This window comes from Haliotis rubra, unplaced genomic scaffold, assembly GCF_003918875.1.
Source record: "Haliotis rubra isolate DU_JTF1 unplaced genomic scaffold, ASM391887v1 Scf175, whole genome shotgun sequence".
Classification (NCBI taxonomy): domain Eukaryota; kingdom Metazoa; phylum Mollusca; class Gastropoda; order Lepetellida; family Haliotidae; genus Haliotis; species Haliotis rubra.
The window spans coordinates 492,155-515,332 of record NW_025765725.1 but is presented as its reverse complement, the minus strand read 5'-3'; the positions used below and the strand labels follow the sequence as shown (position 1 = coordinate 515,332).

Below are 23,178 nucleotides of genomic sequence, written 5' to 3'. Positions count from 1 at the left end.
ATGAAAACCATTCCTTGCCTTCCATGCATGACCCTGTAACGTAAATTACAAGAACTGTGACGTAAATTACTTGTCATTGCCTGTACCTTAATTTCTGTATAAATCACTGGTGTATCAAGTAAGCTGAATATTGAAAAATATGGTTTCCTATCAAGTGACAAAGCAGTAAAGCTCTGACTGGGTCGGAGAGATTTAAGTTTAAAGATGTAAACAGAACCATTTTCAGTGTATGGTTATTTGTTGTTGTAGGTCTTTACATAATAAACTGCACACTTGGTATGATGATAATACTTTAAAACATGGTTTTATTCTTAAACAAATGGCTATTGGGAACCTGTTCAAAGTAGTGTTGTTATTACAAGCGATTCATAATAAAGCATTTATAAAGTCTTATATTTGCTGGTAACGTAAATTACAACGTAACTTACAATAATATATTTAGGATTTCTGAGAGGTTACACAGATTTGAGAAAGCGACATTATGTTAAATTATAGTATCTATACATTATTGCTTGAATTGAGGTCATCTATTGCAGATACTGTGACTAAATCTCAAGCAGAGAGACAAATCGAATACAGAGAACGGAAAAGTCAGAACTGGGAAACAAATGGAACAGGAAATAAACAGAACTTTTAAGAGTATAATAAGCAAACCAGTACACTGTCTAGAGCTGCAAAAGCAAAAGAAAACGTAGAGAGAGAAACAAAAGAATTGTCAGAAAATATAAAATCCAGTCTAACTTCTATGAACTAGAATGAAGCTACTGCAGACGTTGGTCCACAGGAGCCTGTAGTGACGGCAATGTCTGAGAATGGTGTGTCCAGTACAACACACGAACCAATGATTGTAAAGCTAAAGCTACCCCCTTTATCCATGATCCAGTTTCTAAGTTTTATAAGTTCATACGTCAAAACCCTTCGAAATTTCTGCTTTGATCCTTGCTTATGATAGTATCACTAATATCCGTTATTTAAAGTTGTTGAGTGGTAATTTACGTGACAGTGGTATTTTGATCAGGGTGTGTCTAATGTTCATGGTCAGGTTAACTATAAGGTATATCGTCCTACCGCCAATAATGACTGGGTAATAGTTACCGCCAGAGACCACGTCACGCCCACAGACTTATATTGACATGCGAGTAGTGCTTGGTTGAATAACATCGAAAGCAAGGGCGATGAGAAAGAAAAAAACCCTGAAAAATCCCCTTCGCCACCCATAGTAGGGGGCAAGGCCATCTAAACCCACCCCTAAAACCTAAAAGTGAAAGTATAAAAGCAATGATAAGGAAACCCAAACAAAACCCAAACAGTAACACATAGTTTGGGGAGGGGGGGGAGGGGAGAAGCTCCTCAACGTCATGGTTAAGAAAAGGGACGGGTCGTGCAATGTTCAGAAACAAAAAGATACGTTTGACTTCACGTGCGCTTATTTGGTGGGTGATTCTAAAGGTAGGTCAAGTGTATTTTTCGAGTTTTAATAAATGTTTTATCAGCATTTCCATTAGCCATGTTGGTGGTCAAGCTGAAGTTGTGCGGCAGTAGCATACGTACGTGCGCAGTGAAGCTGCCCTGAAATCAGACGCATTTTCAATCCAGTATTGATAGCGTCTAATTATATTTTTGTCCAAACAAATTCGAACATTTCACGTAGCCATTGTAGAATTGGTCACATTCATCGATCAGAAATTGAATAACAACGGGTGTATATTCTAAGGGAGGTAACTGCTGTAGATGTAGGTATAGATACAGCGAAGGCCGGGTACACATTCGTCGGTCTCACAGTAGTGCAAGCTCCACTATCCTCACCATATAATGGCAGAATCTCCGTCTAACGCCGACATCATTAAGGAAATCAGGACGAAGTTTGTGGGGAAGTGGAAAATGGTGGAATCTAATAACTTCGAAGCTTTCCTCAAAGCAATGGGTAAATATTTATCTTTGTTTTACGCTCATAATCACTGACCCAGTTTGATACACCTCGTTTTTTTCTTGGTACTTATATAGATAAATAACTCTGTATCGTCGATGAAGGTAACTCATAGAGAAGTGGACATGTGAGTGGACATGGTAGTTAGTGGAGGCAATTCCAACTGCACTGTATAGACAGTATGATTGTACCAACAAGGAAACAAATAGCTGAATACCGTGGTTGTGTCCTATATATTTCTTACCTACCTCTGGCGCAGATCGATGCTCATGCTGTTGATCACTGGATTGTCTGGTCCAGACTCGATTATTTACAAACCGCTGCCAGATAGCTGGAATATTGCTGAGTGCGGCGTAAAACTAAACTCACTCACTCACTCACCTACCTCTGATCGCCGAGTCCAAGCGGCAACCAGGTTGTGTTATGTACTAATACATTTCACTCTCATTTAATTGTCAGTTTATTTGACAAAAACACCGTGAAGATCATTCTGTAAGTGATTATAAACACACCCAATAAAAAACACCGTGAAGATCACTCTGTTAGTGATTATAACACACCCAATAAAAAACACCGTGAAGATCATTCTGTTAGTGATTATAGCACACCCAATAAAATCCACCGTGAAGATCATTCTGTTAGTGATTTTAACACACCCAATAAAATACACCGTGAAGATCATTCTGTTAGTGATTATAACACACCCAATAAAATACACCGTGAAGATCATTCTGTTAGTAATGTATAGCTCATTCAGGCAAACGAAGGCAACGTAGTCCAAGCGTGAGAAACATGACGCATACAGCAATCAGTCTGTTGTAGACTCCCACGTTCATATGTAAAGAGCTGCATTCACCTTGACCTTTCGTGCACGTCACTCAGTCACAGACCGGCCTATATTTTGACCTCTAACCCGTGACCATAGACAGCTCAATGTACTCGTATTATCATGGCGGAGAATCATAATGACCTTTTTTAAGCTGGGCTAGTTTGGTTTATTAATAACTCTACACCAGCGCATGTTACACTGTCTACTGTATGTACAGTACAACCAGAAATTATTGAGAATTTAAAGATTGTCATTTTTTTATTTTTTTCACTCATTACTCACGTATTAGACAGGTGAACAGTTAGTATTTTGTCAAGTCACCATGGGCAGCAATGCAGGCTTCAATGCGGTGGGGCATACTACTGATCAAAGAAGTTAGAAAGTCGTGGTCCATGCTGTCCCAATATCGGACCACCTCTTCTTTCATTTCAGCAATATTTGTCAGATTTTTCTCATTGACACTTTCCTTCATAAGTCCCCAAACATTTTCTATTGGATTTAGATCAGGCCTATAGCTTGGCCAATCTAATAATGTCATATTTTGGGTCCGAAACCAGGCCTGTGAATGCTTTGAACGATGTTTTGGGTCGTTGTCCTGCTGGAAAATCCAAAGTTTCCATAGAACACGTGAGCAGATGGAAGTAAATGTCCCTCGAGAATACCTGTGTACCGCTCACTGTTCATATTCCCTTCAAATACACAGAGAGGCGTTGCCCCTAACACATATATGCCACCCCACACGTTAAATTTCGGACTGTACTTTGGGCGCTGATACAAAGGTTTTTCAGTTTGTTTGGTCCAGAATTTTAGTGTATTAGGAAACAGCCACACAGAACTTTCATCTGAGAAAATCACATTGTCCCAGCTAAAATTCCTATGCTGTAAGCACCAGGTCAACCTTCGCTCCTTTTGTTCATGATCGGTGATGGAATTCCTCGACTTTTCTGCCAACCCATTGCATGCAGCTCAGTTCTAATTGTCTCCTTACAGACAGCCACAGTTCCTCTATCAATCATATCCAGCCTTACGTTTGCTAGACTCCTTCGTTTGTTTTTTGAAACAAGAATACCAAGCCGCCTCCTGTCACCGACAGTCAATTTTCTGGGCCTACCTGCGCCTCCCTGGTGCTCAATGCCGTATCCATTTGCAATATTTTTCAAAACACGATAAACAGTGGACAATGGGATGCCTGTTCTACTTGAAATCACTTTAGCTGATCTGATGTCCTTGTTATAATACTCTAAAATCAACTTCCTCTTCTCTAAATCATCCATACTGAGGATCACTGAAATGTCGTCTGCTAGCAAGTAAACAAAGGGGGATAACTCTTCACAAACTAATGACAAAGGATTAACGGTGTTGTCTCTCCCGAATAAAACCAAGCACTTGATAGCTGGTCAAGGTTGTTTATACTCGAAATCCAATTAAACATATTCCTAAAATTCTCAATAATTTCTGGTCATACTATATACTGACTGTATTAACACAGGGAGGTCCGCCTGTATGTCTGTATGTATGGATGCATCGACCAGTATTGCTCATTCAGCACCGCACTGAAGTCTCTGTAAACATGTTGATCGAGGTATCTTAGCAACCACCGATGCTACAATAGCAGCATACATCTTATTAAGCGTAGAAAACGATACTCAAATATGCGTTATAACGATGTACCTTAGGGCGGTTCAGCGTATACAAAACAAGTAGCAATATTTTGTTGACTGGAGTACATCCGTCCCATTAACACCACGGAATACTAAATAAGGCAAGCGTAAAATATGGCAGTAGATTTTCGTCCAGTCTCAGTAGAATCGCTATTTAAAGTTCAAATGCTAATGGGATATTTCATGACATTAACTGGATGAATAAAATAAGTTGTTTGTTTGTTGTCAGCAATATTCTGTAAATAATCGAGTTTGGACCAGACAATCCAGTGATCAACAGCATGAGCATCTTTATATGACATGTGTCAACTATGTCAGAGAAATTAAACTGACCACAAGCATATATAGGTTGCTGAAGATCAATTCTGACCCGAATCTTCACGGGTTGATAAGTGGTAGTAGTAGTGTGTGAGTGAGTGAGTTTAGCAATATTCCAGCAATATCACGGCGCAGGACACCAGAAATGGGCTTCACACATTGTACCCTAGTGGGGAATCGAACTTGGGTCTTCATCGTTACGAGAAGTAGTAGTACTAGTAGTAATAGTAGTAGTAGTAGTACCAGCAGCAGTAGTATCGATTGTACCCCACCATCTCCATCCAAGTAATCCCCACTAAAGTCCCTCCCGCCAACACTCAAGATCTAATTCTGTCTTTTGAGATTTTGAGATGAGGACACGCTTTATTTGTTCACAGATGCCCCGTTCCTTGCCCGTAAAATGGCTGGCACCATGAAGCCAGACTGTGAAATCAGCATCATTGACGACCAGGTTCGCATCTACATGTCAACTATGGTCACGTCACAAGACTTCCTCTTCAGATTCGGGGAAACGTTTGATCAGGAAACGGAACGCGGTAAAGCTAAGGTAAGCTTAAGGCTAAAGCTGATATCTAGTGGCGTCAACAATACTCACTCACTCCATAACGCATGTAGGGTTAATATAGAAACTTAATCGGAGATCCGTGAAGATCCGGAGTAGAATAGGTCGTAGCAACCCGTGCTTGCCACAAAAGGCGACTGTGCTTGTCGTAAGAGGCGACTAACGGGATCGGGTGGTCAGGCTCGCTGACTTGGTTGACACATGTCATCGGTTCCCAATTGCGCCGATGGATGCATATGCTTTTTGATCACTGGATTGTTTGGTCCAGACTCGATTATTTACAGACCGCCGCCATACAGCTTGAATATTGTTGAGTGCGGCGTAAAACTAAACTCACTCACTCAATCGGATCAACCAGCGTCTTCTGAACACTCACTGATACTATAAAGAGATTTATGGGAGATTAGATGACATAATGTGTTGAGCTAAATGTAAATTTAGTTTGAGTGACAATTTACATACAATTGTATTAGTGGGATCAAATATTTCAAACGTGTGCTTACCCGTGAATATCCGGGTTAGAATTTGTCTTCAGCAACCCATGCTGCTCGTAAGAGGCGACTAACGGGATCGGGTGGTCAGGCTTCCTGACTTGGTTGACACATGTCATTGTATCCCAGTTGCATAGATCGATGCTTGTGCTGTTGATCACTGGAATGTCTGGTCCAGACTCAATTATTTAAAGACCGCCGCCATATAGCTGGAATATTGCTGAGTGCGGCGTAAAACTAAACTCACTCACTCAGGCATATCAAGATTCTCATAGATAAAGAAGATGGATGGAAAACCTGTTCCTTCTCTCATGCGGTAATTTAGGTAGTCGTTGAAAACTAAAGCAAATGTTCAACCCACCTTCAGTTCCACCAGTCTGTTATTGAAACCAACATTAGAATTTAAAATCACAGTTTTCATGGTGTATAATGTTTGTATTCGCAAGGTTTTTGTGTGAGAGTGAAAGTTTATTTATGTCTTACTGGTATGTTCGTCCCTAACTATCCCCCGTAAGGCACGCAGTCCGTCCGTCCGTCCGTCCGTCCGTGTGTCCGACCGTTCTTTTCCAGTGCAGAACTTAAAAACCGTTCAATATTTCTTTACCAGCCGTGGCACATAGATAGGTCTGGTGGTGAACTGGTGCCGTTTGGTAGTTTTTAATTTCTGATTATAATAAAAAAATCAGAAAACAAAAAATCAGTTTCCATGGCAACAAGTTTGACTTCGACTGAAATTGGTGTTGGTACTCTTTTCTGGAGCAGAACTTTAAAACCGTTCAATATTTCTTTACCAAACTTCACACATAGATAGATCTGGTGATGGACTGGTGCCTTTTGGTAGTTTTGGATTTCTGAATAAATTATATTTTGCATTTCCATGGCAAAAAAGTTTGACTTCGACTGAAATTGGTGTTGGTGCTCTTTTTCGGAGCAGAACTTAAAAACCTTTCAATACTCTCCTTCCACTTTGCAATATAGTCATTGACTTGGTTGACACATATCAGTGTATCCCAATTGTATAGATCGATGCTCATACCGTTGATCACTGGATTATCTGGTCCAGATTCTATTATTTACAGACCACGGCCATATAGCTGGAATATTGCTGCGTGTGGCATAAAAGTAAACTAACTCACTCATTGATATAACCACGCCAAAACATTTGACATAGTCATAGCTAACTGACATATTTATGAAGAGTATTTTGCCATTGCGGGGGGATATTGATGGCTTTGTCTTCTTGTTACAGTTGCACCCAACGTTTGTTGATGGGAAGATAGTCTTTGATGTGGACCCTTTTGACTCGAAACACAAGAAGAACAAAGTGATCCGTGAGATCAAGGATGGCAAACTGATCCTTGTAAGTAGTTCTGCGTCATAATCACTCTGGTAATTGTAACAATTCCTTAACATGTGGCTGCTATGGCTTGGCTACGGAAGGTCAAGAAAAGATATATATGGACGGTCTATATTTGCGCCATATATACACATGGAAAATAGAATTGCAACACCTATGATTTGTAACCCACATATAGCCATTTATATTCATATCATAGTTATGCTTTTTCAAAGGTGAGTTGGGGCGTTTGGGTAGCCCAGTGGTTAAAGCATTCGCTTGTCAAGCCAAAGACTCGGGTTCGGTTCCCTACATGGGCACAATGTGTGAAGCCTATTTCTGGTGTCCCCCGCCGTGATATTGCTGGAATATTGCAAAAAGCGGCGTAAACCCATACTCACTCACTCACTTTCCGTAAAACTAAACTCACTACTTGCAATTTTTTCTTTACTATATGGAACAAAATGACCACGTTCCCCGTGGCTGGGGGATAGTGATAAATTAAATGCTGTTTCGTGTTTTACATATTTTCCGTTGCTTTCAGACACTTGAGGCGGGGAACACCGTTGCAACAAGAATATTTGAACGTGCATAGGGTCGTTGGTGTTGCACGTTGTTGCAATGTTCTGATCGCAGTGATCTGTTTGGCGTACGCAGGAATATTCGAGATATTTACGACATTCGCAAATACCTGTGAATAAGTTGCACCTTAAAACAATGTATTCTTTTCACAACACTAGATATATATTTTATGGACCAGCTCCATGTTATGCCATATACATTTCCACGTGACGGTACTAACAACATTGACACTTACTCGTAATTTGTTAAACCCTGAAATTACATTTTAAAATAAATGAGATGGAGATTGAAAGCACTTTATTTTTTATTGTAATAAGACAAAATTTCAAAACTATATCCTTATCATCCCCTATTGTTTTTAAATAAACCTTTACCTAACTTCTGTTGCGCTTCGTTTTGCTATCCTCTATGTCTACCAATTGTAACGTACATAACACATATTCAGTAACACCCATACGACGTATTTCGCATAGCATTCATCAATATGACAATGTTTCAGAAAGTACAGGCTATAGATGAGGAAACAATGTGCAGATAAAGTCAGCCTCATATTATCCTGACAAAAAACACTCAAAGCACTTACCGAAATTTGTTGATAATCTAAGTCGGAAGATATGGTCGGCTGTCGTGCGTTCTAATGGCGTAAGCAAAAATGGCTACGTCACTCCACGTGTTTCAAACTAAGCTGTTTCACATTCAGCGACCCGTGGCTGGTAGTTTCGTATCGGATGGTAACGTACATTACGGTAACGCAAATTTCTGTCATGTACAAGTTTGTCCTTATTGATCCCAAGTTTGTCGGCATTTTTTTATGACACATTGCATAAAAACAACTACATGCATTATTTTAATAATGACCTATATATTTAATCTCAAATTGAGGAACAGTTGGTGGTCACGTACGTTACATCCTTAACCATAATCACTGAATAATGGCACTTAAAGTGAGTGTAAAAACATTAAACGATTCTTTGTAAGAACCAAACATTGTTTTCTTGTAAAGTACATTATTATCATTTAAAATAAATCCAAATAATTGTTTTTACTCCGTAAATATTGTTTGCGTCAATGGATTTATGAAGTTAGTCGTGAGTTGCATGAAAACTGGAGACACAGTTATAACATACTCTGCAAAATCCGCAAAACGATCACATCATTGGAGCTTAATAGAAATGTATAGTCACATATCTCGTTTATCATAATACTACTTTATTTATAATATTTCTTGCAGAATTCATTAAAACAAAGCCAATGACTTTTGTCAGTTCAGCCTGGAGACAGTAACGTACATTACAAAATCAGTAATATCCTTCCTTTGCGCTTTTGAAGTTTACATAAAAACACTGAATGGATGCCTGCTATAGTACACCCAAGTACTACTGCATTTAATCCAATCACCAGATTAATCAAGGACATTGTCGTTATAAGTTAAATAACCAGAGACATCAATGCAACGGTTTATTGAGAATGAGTGACTGGCAAACTCTACCGTGGCCCGCCAGGAGTCCAGATCGCAGGCCCATAGAGTATGTTTGGGACATTATGGGTCGCCAGAGAGATTCTTTAGTGCAAAATGTCGTGAAAGTCCTCCATCAAGAATGGAGCGCAACGCCTTAACGTCAAATCTAACGTCTGATACAGTCAGCGCGGAGGAGCGTCAGGGATGTTAATGCAAACTGTGTAAACTACAGTTTTTCTTTCCGTAAAAGGGACGGCGGAGTAGCCTAGTGGTTAAAGCGTTCGCTCGTCACACCGAAGACCAGGGTTCGATTTCCCACTTGGGCACAATGTGTGAAGCCCATTTCTGGTGTCCCGCGCCGTGATATTGCTGGAATATTTCTAAAACCGGCTTAAAACCAAACTCACTCACTCACTCGGAGTAGGCCCCCGGAAGTAATGGGAAAGAAAACCCGTTAAGCTTGGTTGCAGTATGCGGGACGTTTCAGCAAATTCCGAGGTATATCTTAAAAGGTTGGCATGAGCGAGTGAGTTTATATATTTTACGCCGCTTTTATCAATATTCCAGCAATATCACGGCGGGGTACAGCAGAAATTGGCTTCGTGCATTGCACCCATGTGGACAATCGAACCCAGGTCTTCAGCGTGACGAGAGAAGGCTTTAACCACTAGACTATCCCACCGCCCCAGGGCTTGGCATGAGCACGTTTTGCTTGGTCAAGTGGCTAAGCACCTTTTCGGAGAACGGACGTTGAAATATGTTACTTGTTGTTTCCGTACCCTGTGCTCTTCATAAGTGAATATGTTGTACTGCTCGGCTCGAAGCTTTAAGTCAGTGTGATGTATGCGTTAAATCGCGACATAGTAAGCTCGTTGGATTAGCAATATAAAACCCAATTTATTATCCATACTAATCCAAGCAGCCATACACACGCAAGGTTGCGGTCGATATATAAGTGCATGTACAAATACTGAACGCAAGCCTCACTCACTGACTCACCTCGCCTCACTCTTGGCGGTCAACAAGCACGTACATCGCGCCATGCTTGAGAGAGCTAATTGACACATTCATCGATCAGAAATTGAATAATAACGGGTGTATAGTCTAAGGGAGGTAACTGCTGTAGATGTAAGTATAGGTACAGCGAGGGTCGGGTACACGTTCGTCGGTCTCACAGTAGTGCAAGCTCCACTATCCTCAACAAATAATGGCAGAATCTCAGTCTAACGCCGACATCATTAAGGAAATCAGGACGAAGTTTGTGGGGAAGTGGAAAATGGTGGAATCTAATAACTTCGAAGCTTTCCTCAAAGAAATGGGTAAATATTTATCTTTGTTTTACGCTCATAATCACATACCCAGTTTGAAATACCTCGTTTGTATATGGTACATATATAGATAAATAAATCTGTATCATCGATGAAGGAAGCTCATAGAGAAGTGGGCTCGTGAGTGGACATCGTAGCAATTCTAACTATACTGTATAGACAGTATGATTGTACCAACAAGGAAACACTGAATAAACTGTGGCTGTGCCCTATATAGTTCTTACCTACCTCTGATCGTCGAGTCAAATTGGCAAACAAGGTTGTGTTGTTTACGAATACATTACACTCGCGTTTAATTGTCAGTTCGCTATAACATAATGTATGCCCAGCAAAATACACCGTGAAGATCATTCTGTAAGTGATTATAACACTCGCAAAAAAATACACCGTGAAGATCATTCTCTTAATGATTATAACATACCCAATAAAATACACCGTGAAGATCATTCTGTTAGTGATTATAACATCCAATAAAATACACCGTGAAGATCATTCTGTAAGTCATAACACACGCAATAAAAATACACCGTGAAGGTCATTCTGTTAGTGATTATAACATCCAATAAAATACACCGTGAAGATCATTCTGTAAGTCATAACACACGCAATAAAAATACACCGTGAAGGTCATTCTGTTAGTAATGCAGTTACTCGTTCAGGCAATCGGAGGGTTAACGCAACGTGGTTCAAGCGTCAGACGCGAAACATGACGCATACAGCAATCAGTCTGTTGTAGACTCCCACGTTCATATGTAAAGAGCTGCATTCACCTTGACCTTTCGTGCACGTCACTCAGTCACAGACCGGCCTATATTTTGACCTCTAACCCGTGACCATAGACAGCTCAATGTACTCGTATTATCATGGCGGAGAATCATAATGACGCTTTTTAAGCTGGGCTAGTTTGGTTTATTAATAACTCTGCACCCGCTTGTGAAAATGTTCCGTGTGACTGGTTGATCCTGTTACCTATGTTTAGTCTGTCTACTGTATGTACACTGACTGTATTAACACAGTGAGGTCCGCCTGTATGTCTGTATGTACACTGACTGTATTAACACAGTAAGGTCCGCCTGTATGTCTGTATGTACGGATGCATTGACCAGTATTGCTCATTCAGCACCGCACTGAAGTCTCTGTAAACATGTTGATCGAGGTATCTTAGCATCCACCGATGCTACAATAGCACCAAACATCTTATTAAGCGTAGAAAATGATACTCAAATATACGTTATAACGATGTACCTTAGGGCGGTTCAGCGTATACAAATCAAGTACCACTTTTTTGTTGACTGGAGTACATCCGTCCCATTAACACCACGGAATACCAAGTTAGGCAAGCGTTAAAAGATGGCAGTAGACTTTCGGCCAGTCTCAGTAGAATCGCTATTTAAAGTTCAAATGGTAATGGGATATTTAATGACAGTAACTGGATGAATAAAATTAGTTGTTTGTTTGTTGTCAGCAATATTCTGTAAATAATCGAGTTTGGACTAGACAATCCAGTGCTCAACAGCATGAACATCTATATATGACATGTGTCAACTATGTCAGAGAAATTAAACTGACCACAAGTATATATAGGTTGCTGAAGATCAATTCTGACCCGAATCTTTACGGGTTAATAAGTGATGGCAGTAGTGTGTGAGTGATTGAGTTTGGTTTTAAGCCGCTCTTAGCAATATTCCAGCAATATCACTGCGCGGGACACCAAAAGTGGGCTTCACACATTGTACGCATGTGGGAAATCGAACCTGGGTCTTCATCGTGACGAGCGAACGCTTTAACCATTAGGCTACCCGACAGCCTCGGTAGTACATGTAGTAGTAGTAGTAGTATTTACTAATAGTAGTAGTAGTAGTAGTAGTAGTAGTAGTAGTAGTAGTAGTAGTACCGATAGTACCACACCATCTCCATCGAAGCAATACCCACTATGTACCTCCCGACAACACAAATACCTCTTTTGAGATGAGGACACCCTTCTTTTGTTCACAGATGCCCCTTTCCTTGCCCGTAAAATGGTTAGCACCATGAAGCCAGATTGTGAAATCAGCATCATTGACGATCAGGTCCGCATCTACATGTCAGCTATGGTCAAATCACAAGAATTCCTCTTCAGATTCGGGGAAACGTTTGATCAGGATATGCCACACGGTAAAGCCAAGGTATGCTTAAGGCTAAAGCCGATACACATGTATATAGTGACGTCAACAATACTCACTCACTCACTCCATAACGCATGTGGGTTTAATATAGAAACTTAATCGGATCATCCAGCGTCTTCTGAACACTCACTGATACGCAGATTATCTAGATTGGGCAAATGGGATTAATAGAAGGAAAAGTAAGGATTAGATTACATAATTTGAGGGTTAAATGCAAATTTAGTTTCAGTGACATTTTACTTTATAATTTATGTTAGTGGGATCAAATATTTCAAACGTGTTCTCGCAGATGAAGAAGATTGACGGAAATCGCGTGTTCCTTCTCTCATTTGGGAATTTAGGTCGTCCTTGAAAACTAAAGCAACTAAACCCAGTTTCAGTTCCACTAGTCAAACCAACATTAGAATTTAAAATCACCAACAGTTTTCTTGATGTATGATGTTTGTATACGCAAGGGTTTTGTTTGAGAATGAATGTGTACTTATGTCTTAGTGGTATTTGTGTCCCTAATTACAGTTGCACCCAACGTTTGTTGATGGGAAGATAGTCTTTGATGTGGACCCTGTTGACTCGAAACACAAGAAGCACAAAATGATCCGTGAGATCAAGGATGGCAAACTGATCCTTGTAAGTAGTTCCGCCTCATAATCACTCTGGTAATTGTAACAATTCCTTAACATGTGGCTGCTAAATCTTGACTACGGAAGGTCAAGAAAAGGTATAGCTGGTCCACATTTGTGCCATTTATACATACACATGGAAAATAGTTATGTGTGTTCAAAGCTGAGTACCACGTGCAATACGTGTACCCTTCCTTGAGTAACTACCAAGTTTCAGTAAACTGTTCACATGGCGCAATAACCTGAAAAATCAATTGATTTCGTTGTTGATAATCAAAGCATACACTAAACGCCAAAAGAAACGTTACCCTCCTACCTTTATGAATTACTTAAAAAACTATCAAAGATATGTTAGAAGGTATTAGTTTACAAGAAAGCTGAACAACACAACTTTATCAAAATGACGAAAACTATTTCTCAAATGCATTCATATTTAGGTAAAATGCATCTTTTTCAGAAGAGTTAAATTGTCCTATTTTGTCCATGCCGAAATAAACCAATAACAGTGATTTAGATGTCCAACAGAAAGGTTGGAATAAAATTCTGCTTTGGGACAAAGATAAATCATTTAAAGTCACCATTTTTCAACTATTAAAACAAGAAACAACTGTTGTAGAGTGTGTAAAATTGTAAAAGAATCATTCCTATGATTTCAGTCTTTTAAAACATTTTCTGCTAGTTTGCATTAGTGAAAACAAATAAAACGTGTCTTTGATATTGTGAAAAAATGTTTAGGAACATGTAAGATTATCTTAGTTAACATTTTTGCTTGCAAAGCAACATTTTTCCATTTTCTGTTTACACATAGCAATATCAGTCGCCACAACGCAGCAATATGCATCGATTTCACATGTAGAATGATTCTATAGGGTATGAAGAGAGACTAGAATACATGATCTGATACACAAGTATGAGAAAAAGGCCACGATTAACAGCTGAAGAGAGAGAAAGAGCCATTGGGATGGTGCAGATTGGGTCGACATACAATGCTGTTGCCAACGCCCTCGGAAACCACCGCATCACGGTTATAAGACTTATTCAGGGCTTCAGACAGACTGAGGTTACCGTAGACAGACCAAGAAGTGGACGTGGACGTGCACGCATCAAAACGCCAGCCGTCATTAAGGGAGGAGGGTAACGTTTCTTTTGGCGTTTAGTGTATATGGGCCTCCGCAAGTGACAACTGCTCCAAGATGGTTAGTTATTGGTGTACGGAATGCTGGCATGGCTATTGCAAGAGCTAGCTGGTTGTCAATCACCGACTATCAGCCAACTGGCCAGAAAACACCATGGAAGTAGTAAAGGTGAAAGGTCAGCGTTTCAGTCGTTCACCGGTGACAACTCCAGTCTAAGTAAACACCCAAGTAGGTCGCGTCAGCTAACTTTTGAGCGACCTATGACCGTCCAATCAAACGCGAGACGACCGAACGGATTTAACCAATCAGACAACGGCTACTATTTAGGGTTCGGTGTCACTTACAAAATGGCAACAAACGAAAATCCGCATAAAACAGATATATTTGATCTGCAGTATATATACGCTTGGGGATTTCTGATGACATGGTTACGATTAGCTTATATTTCCGCAAGATGACATTCTGGAATATTGACAAAACCGCTATTTTCAGCGACTGTTTACAGTCTCACTGTTGTGAATAATGGTGTGAATAAAGACTTCATCTGGTCATGTCAAGTAGCTTGTTAATACAGTGTAGCTTCCACATCGTCGTGTGTCCAACAGAAGGGCCCGAAAACTTCTAAAACCAGCCAGGTATAGAGCCCGAGGATCTGTCATGCGGCCTCTGTTATTCCCAGACAACAAAGCAGCAGGGCGTGCAATGTCACACTCGACTGGAATTTGACTGGGAAGGATCCACTGGTAGGACGAAAGTAGATTTTTGTTCCGACTGAAGGTCGAGCTCGTCTTTGGTGCCGCAGAAACACTGCATATGCACAACGGAATATCTTGGAGCAAGTGAGTGAGTGAGTTTAGTTTAACGCCGCACTCAGCAATATTCCAGTTATATGGCGGCGGTCTGTAAATAATCGAGTCTGAACCAGACAATCCAGTGACCAACAGCATGAACATCGATCTGCGCAATTGGGAACCGATGACATGTGTTAACCATCTTGGAGCAAGTACCGTTTGGCGGAGGTTTATTGATGGTAGGGTGTGCATCTCATATGGCTGTAAACTTGGCCTTGTGACGATTAGACAAAATCTGAATGGACATCGGTACATCACTGACATCCAAGACACGGTTGTTGTGCCACATTTCCATGACCATCCTCGGAACACAAGACTAGTCTTCATGGATGACGTCAAGAGGCAGTAGCAAACTCTACCTTAGCCCGCCAGGAGTCCACACCGCAATCCTATAGAGCATGTTTTGGACATTATGGGTGCAGAATACGCCAGAGAGATCCTTTATTCCAAACGTCGGTGTACCTTTGATGTCGTGTGTTGTTTTTGTAAGGGATTTACTGATCGGGAAGAGTTAAAATGTCAACTGTGTTATCCGGAATTGTTAAGGTTTCATGAACTCTGTTCACTCTGGTAAGCATGTGACTATGATAGGTGAGTGAGTTCACTCAGAAATTGTTTTCAGTGTTGATTGATTTAATAAAAAATGTTCATCATAAGTATACATCAGTAGGTGAGTAAATTTACTCAAACGTTTACTCAGTGTAAAGAAAATTGTACTATATAATTCTGGCAAAATGAGGTAAATCGTGCATCACTTTCGCTATGGCAAACATACAGTTGGATTACAAATTTCTTCCCACATCCTGAAGTGGAAGATACTTCTGCGTGAATGGGCACACTTACAGAATCCCGAAGAGAAGACGAAATAACTGGTGTACTTGGCAATGTACCATCAAGGATTGTAAATCAATTGTATCTAGCGTCAACGACATCCTCACCAAGGCGCTCAGTGTACATAACCACCTCGCTGTTCCGAATGAAATTGAGGTTTGTCGATGTTAAATGATAAAATACTCCAACCTGCAAGAAAGATACGAGGTCACCAAAAACATACTGAACACATCAGCGCCACTGTGTTTGTCTTACTTATTAAAATTGTTAAAAAGCCTGTTTCGTTTCCTTATAATTTCACAATTTAGTATTGCCCGAAGTCTTGTAATAACATACAACTTTGTCTATTGCCTGGCGTTAATTAGCTCAGTAACCCATTCGCACGAAGTGGACACTTTTTTCTGGACTTGTTTTTAACACGACACAGGTTGTCCACGTCCCGAGAATACCCTCGTGAAAGTCCTCCATCAAGAATGGAACGCAACACCTCAACGTCAAATTTAACGTCTGATACAGTTAGTGAGGAGGAGGAGGAACGTCAGGGATGTTAATGCAGTTGGCGGAGGTTACATCAGATGTTGACATTGTCCTCGGTGATTGATACGGCATACCATAATCTTGATAATGACCCCACTTGTTAAAAACACTACAAAGTGCGTGAAACATTTGCCTTTTTTCTTCTCCGTATAACCTACAGTTTTTCTTTCCGTAAAAGGGACGGCGGAGAAGCCTAGTGGTTAAAGCGTTCGCTCGTCACGCCGAAGACCCGGGTTCGATTTCCCATGTGGGTACAGTGTGTGAAGCCCAACTCTGGTGTCCCCCGCCGTGATATATATTGCAGGAATATTGCTAAAAGCAGCATAAAACCATACTCACTCACTCACTCACTTTCCGTAAAACTAAACAGACTACTTGCAATTTATTCTTTACTATATGGAACAAAATGACCACGTTCCCCGTGACTGGGGAATAGTGATAAATGAAATGCTGTATCGTGTTTTATATATTTTCCGTTGCTTTTCAGACACTTGAGGCGGGGAACACAGTCGCAACAAGAATATTTGAACGTGCATAGGGTCGCCGTTGTTGCAAGTGACGAGAGACAATGTTCAGATCGCAGTGATCTGTTTGGCGTACGCAGGACTATTCGAGATATTTAAGACATTCGCAAATACCTGTGAATATGTTGCATAGGAAAACCATACATTGTTTTCACAGCACTATGTATATATTTTATGGACCAGCGTCATGTTTTGCCATATACTTTTGCCACTTACTCGTAATTTGTTAAACCCTGAAATAGCATTTTAAATAAATCAGATGGAGATTCAACGCACGTTAGTTTTGATTGTAATAAGACAAAATTTCAAAACTATATCCTTATCACCCCCTATCATTTTTAAATATAGATTTACCTAACTTGTGTAGTGCTTCGTTTTGCTATCCTGTATGTCGAATGTGTGAGGCTGTATTTGTTGTTTAACGCCGACAATATCACGGCGGAGGACGCCAGAAACTGGTTTCACACATTGTACCCATGTGTGGAATCGAACCCGGGTCTTCACCGTGACGATTGGTCGCTTTAACCATTCGCCTACCCACCGCCCCACGCTTGTAAGATGCGATTTCCGATCACCGTTAGTCGAAAACGGCTACAAACGGGGTGGGGTAGTCAGTCTCGCTGATTAGGTTGATGCATGTCATCGTATCCCATTTACGTTGCTCATGATGTCAATCACAGGATTGCCTGGTCCAGACTCGGTTATTTACAGTGGTTTGAAGCTTTGATGAAAATTGAACAGGGCAATAAATGATGTGGTGGACTTGAAGTTTCAGGTCGGACACTATGTCGAGGTGAAAAGTTAACAAGCAAACCATTTGAACCGGAAAGAGCATTTGACAGAACACATTACCGCCATATAGCTGGAAAATTGCTGAGTGCGGCGTAAAGCTAAACTCACTCACTCACAGAAAATATTCGAGTTAAGCGTGGAGAGTACTTTAATAACGCCAGCATGCAGGCAACCATAGGCGACATAGTGTAAAACCTGCATGGCGTTTGGTGACTGGCGTCTGGGTTTAAATTACAATCTATACACCCGGTTAGACAGTGTCCACTGCTGAGGTCTTATCTTTGTTTCATCTCACTTAGCTTGACACATTCACCAAATTGGCCATGAGACAGAAATGCCATGGTCAAGGGTCCAAGCTTCTTGAGAACCAGAATGTCACACCATAAATAGTGATGTGATTGGCATTCAGTATCTTTTCAATATCCTTATATAGTATGACCAGAAATTATTGAGAATTTTAGGAATATATTTAATTGGATTTCTAGTATAAACAACCTTGATCAGCTATCAAGTGCTTGGTTTCATTCAAGAGAGACAACTCTGTTAATCCTTTTTCATTAGTTTGTGAAGAGTTATCCCTCTTTGTTTACTTGCTAGCAGACGACATTTTCATTGATCCTCAGTATGGATGCTTTAGAGAAGAGGAAGTTGATATTAGAGTATTATAACAAGGACATCAGATCAGCTAAAGTGATTTCAAGTAGAACAGGCATCCCTTTGTTCACTGTTTATCGTGTTTTGAAAAATAATGCAAATGGATATGGCACTGGGCACCAGGGAGGCGCAGGTAGGCTCAGAAAATTGACTGTCGGTGACAGGAGGCGACTTGGTATTCTTGTTTCTAAAAACAAACGAAGCAGTTTAAAAAATCTTAAGGCTTGATATGATTGATAGAGGAACTGTGGCTGTCTGTAAGGAGACAATTAGAGCTGAGCTGCATGCAATGGGTTGGCAGAAAAGTCGAGGAATTCCATCACCGATCATGAAACCTGAACAAAAGGAGCGAAGGTTGAACTGGTGCTTACAGCATAGGAATTTTAACTGGGACAATGTGATTTTCTCAGATGAAAGTTCTGTGTGGCTGTTTCCTAATACACTGAAATTCTGGGCCAAACAAACTGAAAAACCTTTGTATCAGCGCCCAAAGTACAGTCCGAAATTTAACGTGTGGTGTGGCATATATGTGTTAGGGGCAACGCCCCTCTGTGTATTTGAAGGGAATATGAACAGTGAGCGGTACACAGATATTCTCGAGGGACAAGTACTTCCATCTGCTCACGTGTTCTATGGAAACTTTTGGATTTTCCAGCAGGACAACGACCCAAAACATCGTTCAAAGCATTCACAGGCCTGGTTTCGGACCCAAAATATGACATTATTAGATTGACCAAGCTATAGCCCTGACCTAAATCCAATGGAAAATGTTTGGGGACTTTTGAAGGAAAGTGTCAATGAGAAAAATCTGACAAATATTGGTGAAATGAAAGAAGAGGTGGTCCGATATTGGGACAGCATGGACCACGACTTTCTAACTTCTTTGATCTGTAGTATGCCCCGCCGCATTGAAGCCTGCATTGCTGCCCATGGTGACTTGACAAAATACTAACTGTTCACCTGTCTTTGAATCTGGAGTTATGTTCTGCTAATATACATTTAATACGTGAGTAATGAGTGAAGAAAATTAAAACAATTACAATCTTAAATTCTCAATAATTTCTGGTTGTACTGTAGCTACATTTCCAAAGTAAGAAGCACTAAAACGCATCTTAACTGACATGAACCGTATACACCTCCTTCCATTCATTCAGGTATATGCCGAATACAAAATACGTAATACTATTGCAGAAGCATGTAATATTCAAAATTATCATATTGTTTTCGGTTTTTACAATATTTCTAAATGCGCTTGTGTCTGTGTTTTCTGGCCCATCACTTGTATTATCTGGTTTGGTTCCAGGATGCCACCATGTGGAGTATGTTGTACAGTGTCGGCAACAATCAAACAATAGTTATTGTTTTATAAATCCGCTCTTATAATTACCATAGTTCTAAAATACGTCATACTTTACTCAATCTTATATAAAAAATTGTGACTTTATAAAATAGGACTAAACAGCACATTTTGTATATTTTATCGAATAACGAGAATACTAAACGCTGTCTCAGTTAGTGTTGATCTTCATTTTCCAAGTTGTAAGATAATTAGCATTATGTGTTAAGCTTTAAGACTACATGCATGGTCCGGCCCAAGTCTATAATCTGTCAGTATCGATATACGCTCGTCTTCATTCCAAAGTTTTCCTGTTACGCCTTATGTACTAGTCGTCCTATGAGCGAAATATTCTCAAGCACGACGTAAAACCCAATTTCATCCTCACCTCACCTTATGTACTAACTGTTAAGACGACATACCCGGATTCTCCACCATTTATAATAACCTTGACCTTATAGTAACCTTGTTAGGGTTTATATTTGGTCTAGGATAATTATAATACCTAGAATGTGTTGTCGGGGAATTAGCTTGGGACCGCAACAACTTCAAATAACCAAGAGAAGCATCGATTAGTGGCCAGTCTTTATTGGGTGTATTTCATGAGTCAAATTATATAAAACATCAGCATTATTTCAAACTTGGACAATTAATACCTTATATGAAAATCATGTGAATTAATAATTACACAAACCTTACTGACAATATACCTTGTTGTCCTCTATGACCAAGCCATATCAACTATTCAAAATAATATCTCTGCCCTTACCCATCAACGACACTTCATCTCATGCTACACAACTTTTAGATATTCCAGATATTATTGCCATTTCACAAGATCATCAACAATATGTTGAACTCTCCAGTTCTATGACAGGTTCTTGCTTCGGTGATGACATATTACTTAAGTGTCCCTTTCGTATTGCGGTCCATTCTACAACTATGCCTTCGTGTACTTTTGCCTTGTTTCAAAACATCAAATCTTCTGTGAAGGCTCTCTGTGATTTTCGTTACATTACCAAACCAGAGCCTTCCCAGATACTAATGATAGATGACTCTCATGTTCTCGTCTACAGGATCCACTTTCTGAGGCTTGCTTGTAAGGGCAGCCATAGAATGGTTACTGGTTGTTCCTTTTGTGTTCTAGAAATTCCTTGTTACTGCTCATTATCAACTGAAACATTCTCCTACCCAGCAGCCTTTTCTCTTAACTTTTCCCTGTTAATCTAGCCTTACTTCAACATTTCTTTGATTCATCTGCTCTCTCAACAATTGCCTGAGATACAACGTTTCAGAAAGCTCTTAATTTTTCTATTCCAAAATTTAAAATATATTCACACATGATGTCTGATACTTTGGCAAATGACAATAAGGCCCATCTTAGTCTCAAGCATATTGCAGAGAGTGCCAAGAGAGATGAAACTATTTTTCAAACAATAGCTGAGCCTCTTCTTGATGGAAAAATTGCTGTTCAAACCACATGGCTGAATACAAACTTCCTCATTGCCATTATTGCCAGTACTATCTCTGGTATAACCTTTGTTTTGGCCCTTTGGATGTTCTTTAAAATTCGTTCACTTACTGCTGCTCTTTTGTTGGTCACCCGGGCTGCCCCTGTCAAAGCTGTGATGCCTCCAGATCTCAGTTACATCGCTCCAACTACTCCTAGTACAGGTGTATCTGACTTTGTGCTAAGGGATCTGGCTGACTATCACGTGTCTATCCTTTTAGGATTACTCACTGTAGCTGTTGCTTCTGTCTTGCTCCTTCTATGTCGCCGACGCTCCGCTTCTCAGAATGGTCTCCTGCTGGAACTGACTACAGGTCCGGATTGTGTTACTGTCCCAGTCATGTCCCTGACTCTGTGCCCTTCTTATTGGAACATTCAGCCACCTTACAGTATAGACAACCTTCGAATCTCAGGTTATTTCTTCCCTACTCTTTCTGTTGATTGGCCAGGATTCACCATTACAAACAAGCTGACTACAACTTCCCTTGTTATCCCTAACAACATAAGAATATCTTTTCTTAATGCCCGTAAACTCCATAAGATTTTATCACAACCTTTTAGTGCATACATTCTTCAAGTCCACAACAGTTTTTATCAGGTCCTTGGTCAGACAGACATGTTGTAGATACATTTATGTGTGGGCATTGCATCTGAGCAATACATTATATTGTGTATCTATTATCTTGTGTAATCATTTATATATCTGATATTTGATGTGATTGGTTTTCTTGTATTCATTCCTTTATTTTGTTTCATTGTATTTTGAAAAATTGTATACTGTTCTCAACATAAAAGCTTTTGAGGACAAAAGCTCCACGACGCCCAGGGGTATATCATAGTTCTAAAATACGTCATACTTTCCTCAATCTTATATAAATAATTGTGACTTTATAAAATAGGACTAAACAGCACATTTTGTATATTTTATTCAATAACGAGAATACTAAACGCTGTCTCAGTTAGTGTTGATCTTCATTTTCCAAGTTGTAAGATAATTAGCATTATGTGTTAAGCTTTAAGACTACATGCATGGTCCGGCCCAAGTCTATAATCTGTCAGTATCGATATACGCTCGTCTTCATTCCCAAGTTTTCTTGATAAGCCTTATGTACTAACTGTTAAGACGACATGTCCGGAGAGAGAAGTAAACATTACTCTATGATAACACGCTCTCCGAGAAAACTGTTAGATAATTTTGGTCATTTCTGCACTCTCAAGTCTTTCAAAGCTACGAGGTAATCTTAAGATTTAGATAGTCAGCAGTGTAGATTAGCAGCATTTGTAAGTATTGTTTAAAGAAGTGACCATTGAACGCGCGACCATATCACGAACTCTGAGAGCATCGGTGGTATATATAACGGCCTTTATTCGGGGTATTTCACTCATGAAATGCACCGAATAAAGACTGGCCACTAATCGATGCTTCTCTTGGTTATTTGAAGGTAAGCCATGTTCAATTCATTCATTGTATGTTCTTAAATTATGTTCATATTTTCTCTGTTTTCTATTACGTTCCATACTGTTAGTTTATGCCAATATCATCATTTAAACTATGCAGTATTGAATAAGTACAACAAGGAATATCTGTATCATAGTTGTGTCAGACCATGTAGAACCAATCTAACAATCTTACATCAAAATAGTTTACAGTATAATGTAGTAACGTTAAGACATAATATAGGTTCAGTAAATCACAATTACATATGATCGGGCTCGTGGAAGCAAAGCA

General features: G+C 39.9%; 2 protein-coding genes across 2 annotated transcripts; both read left to right on the top strand.

Annotated features, from left to right (window-relative positions):
* The first annotated feature begins 1,714 nt into the window (after positions 1–1,714).
* On the top strand, positions 1,715–8,088 carry LOC124272982 (fatty acid-binding protein, adipocyte-like). The gene is made up of 4 exons (XM_046708221.1): positions 1,715–1,924; positions 5,113–5,282; positions 7,038–7,148; positions 7,669–8,088. Exons 1-4 carry the CDS (start codon positions 1,813–1,815, stop codon positions 7,717–7,719), a joined length of 444 nt encoding a protein of 147 aa, XP_046564177.1. The 5' UTR covers positions 1,715–1,812; the 3' UTR covers positions 7,720–8,088.
* A 2,186-nt stretch (positions 8,089–10,274) lies between these two features.
* Positions 10,275–17,519, top strand: LOC124272981 (fatty acid-binding protein, adipocyte-like). Its single transcript, XM_046708220.1, has 4 exons — positions 10,275–10,484; positions 12,489–12,658; positions 13,175–13,285; positions 17,121–17,519. The coding sequence occupies exons 1-4, from the start codon at positions 10,373–10,375 to the stop codon at positions 17,169–17,171; spliced, it is 444 nt and encodes a 147-aa protein (XP_046564176.1). The 5' UTR covers positions 10,275–10,372; the 3' UTR covers positions 17,172–17,519.
* The last annotated feature ends 5,659 nt before the right edge of the window (positions 17,520–23,178 follow it).

Bases quoted from the DNA above. Each gene is read 5' to 3' on its own strand.
- LOC124272982 (XM_046708221.1), top strand. From the start codon at position 1,813: ATGGCAGAATCTCCGTCTAACGCCGACATCATTAAGGAAATCAGGACG. The intron at 1,925-5,112 runs GTAAATATTTAT...ATTTGTTCACAG, and splicing joins AGCTTTCCTCAAAGCAATGG to ATGCCCCGTTCCTTGCCCGT. The intron at 7,149-7,668 runs GTAAGTAGTTCT...CGTTGCTTTCAG, and splicing joins AGGATGGCAAACTGATCCTT to ACACTTGAGGCGGGGAACAC.
- LOC124272981 (XM_046708220.1), top strand. From the start codon at position 10,373: ATGGCAGAATCTCAGTCTAACGCCGACATCATTAAGGAAATCAGGACG. The intron at 10,485-12,488 runs GTAAATATTTAT...TTTTGTTCACAG, and splicing joins AGCTTTCCTCAAAGAAATGG to ATGCCCCTTTCCTTGCCCGT. The intron at 12,659-13,174 runs GTATGCTTAAGG...CCCTAATTACAG, and splicing joins TGCCACACGGTAAAGCCAAG to TTGCACCCAACGTTTGTTGA.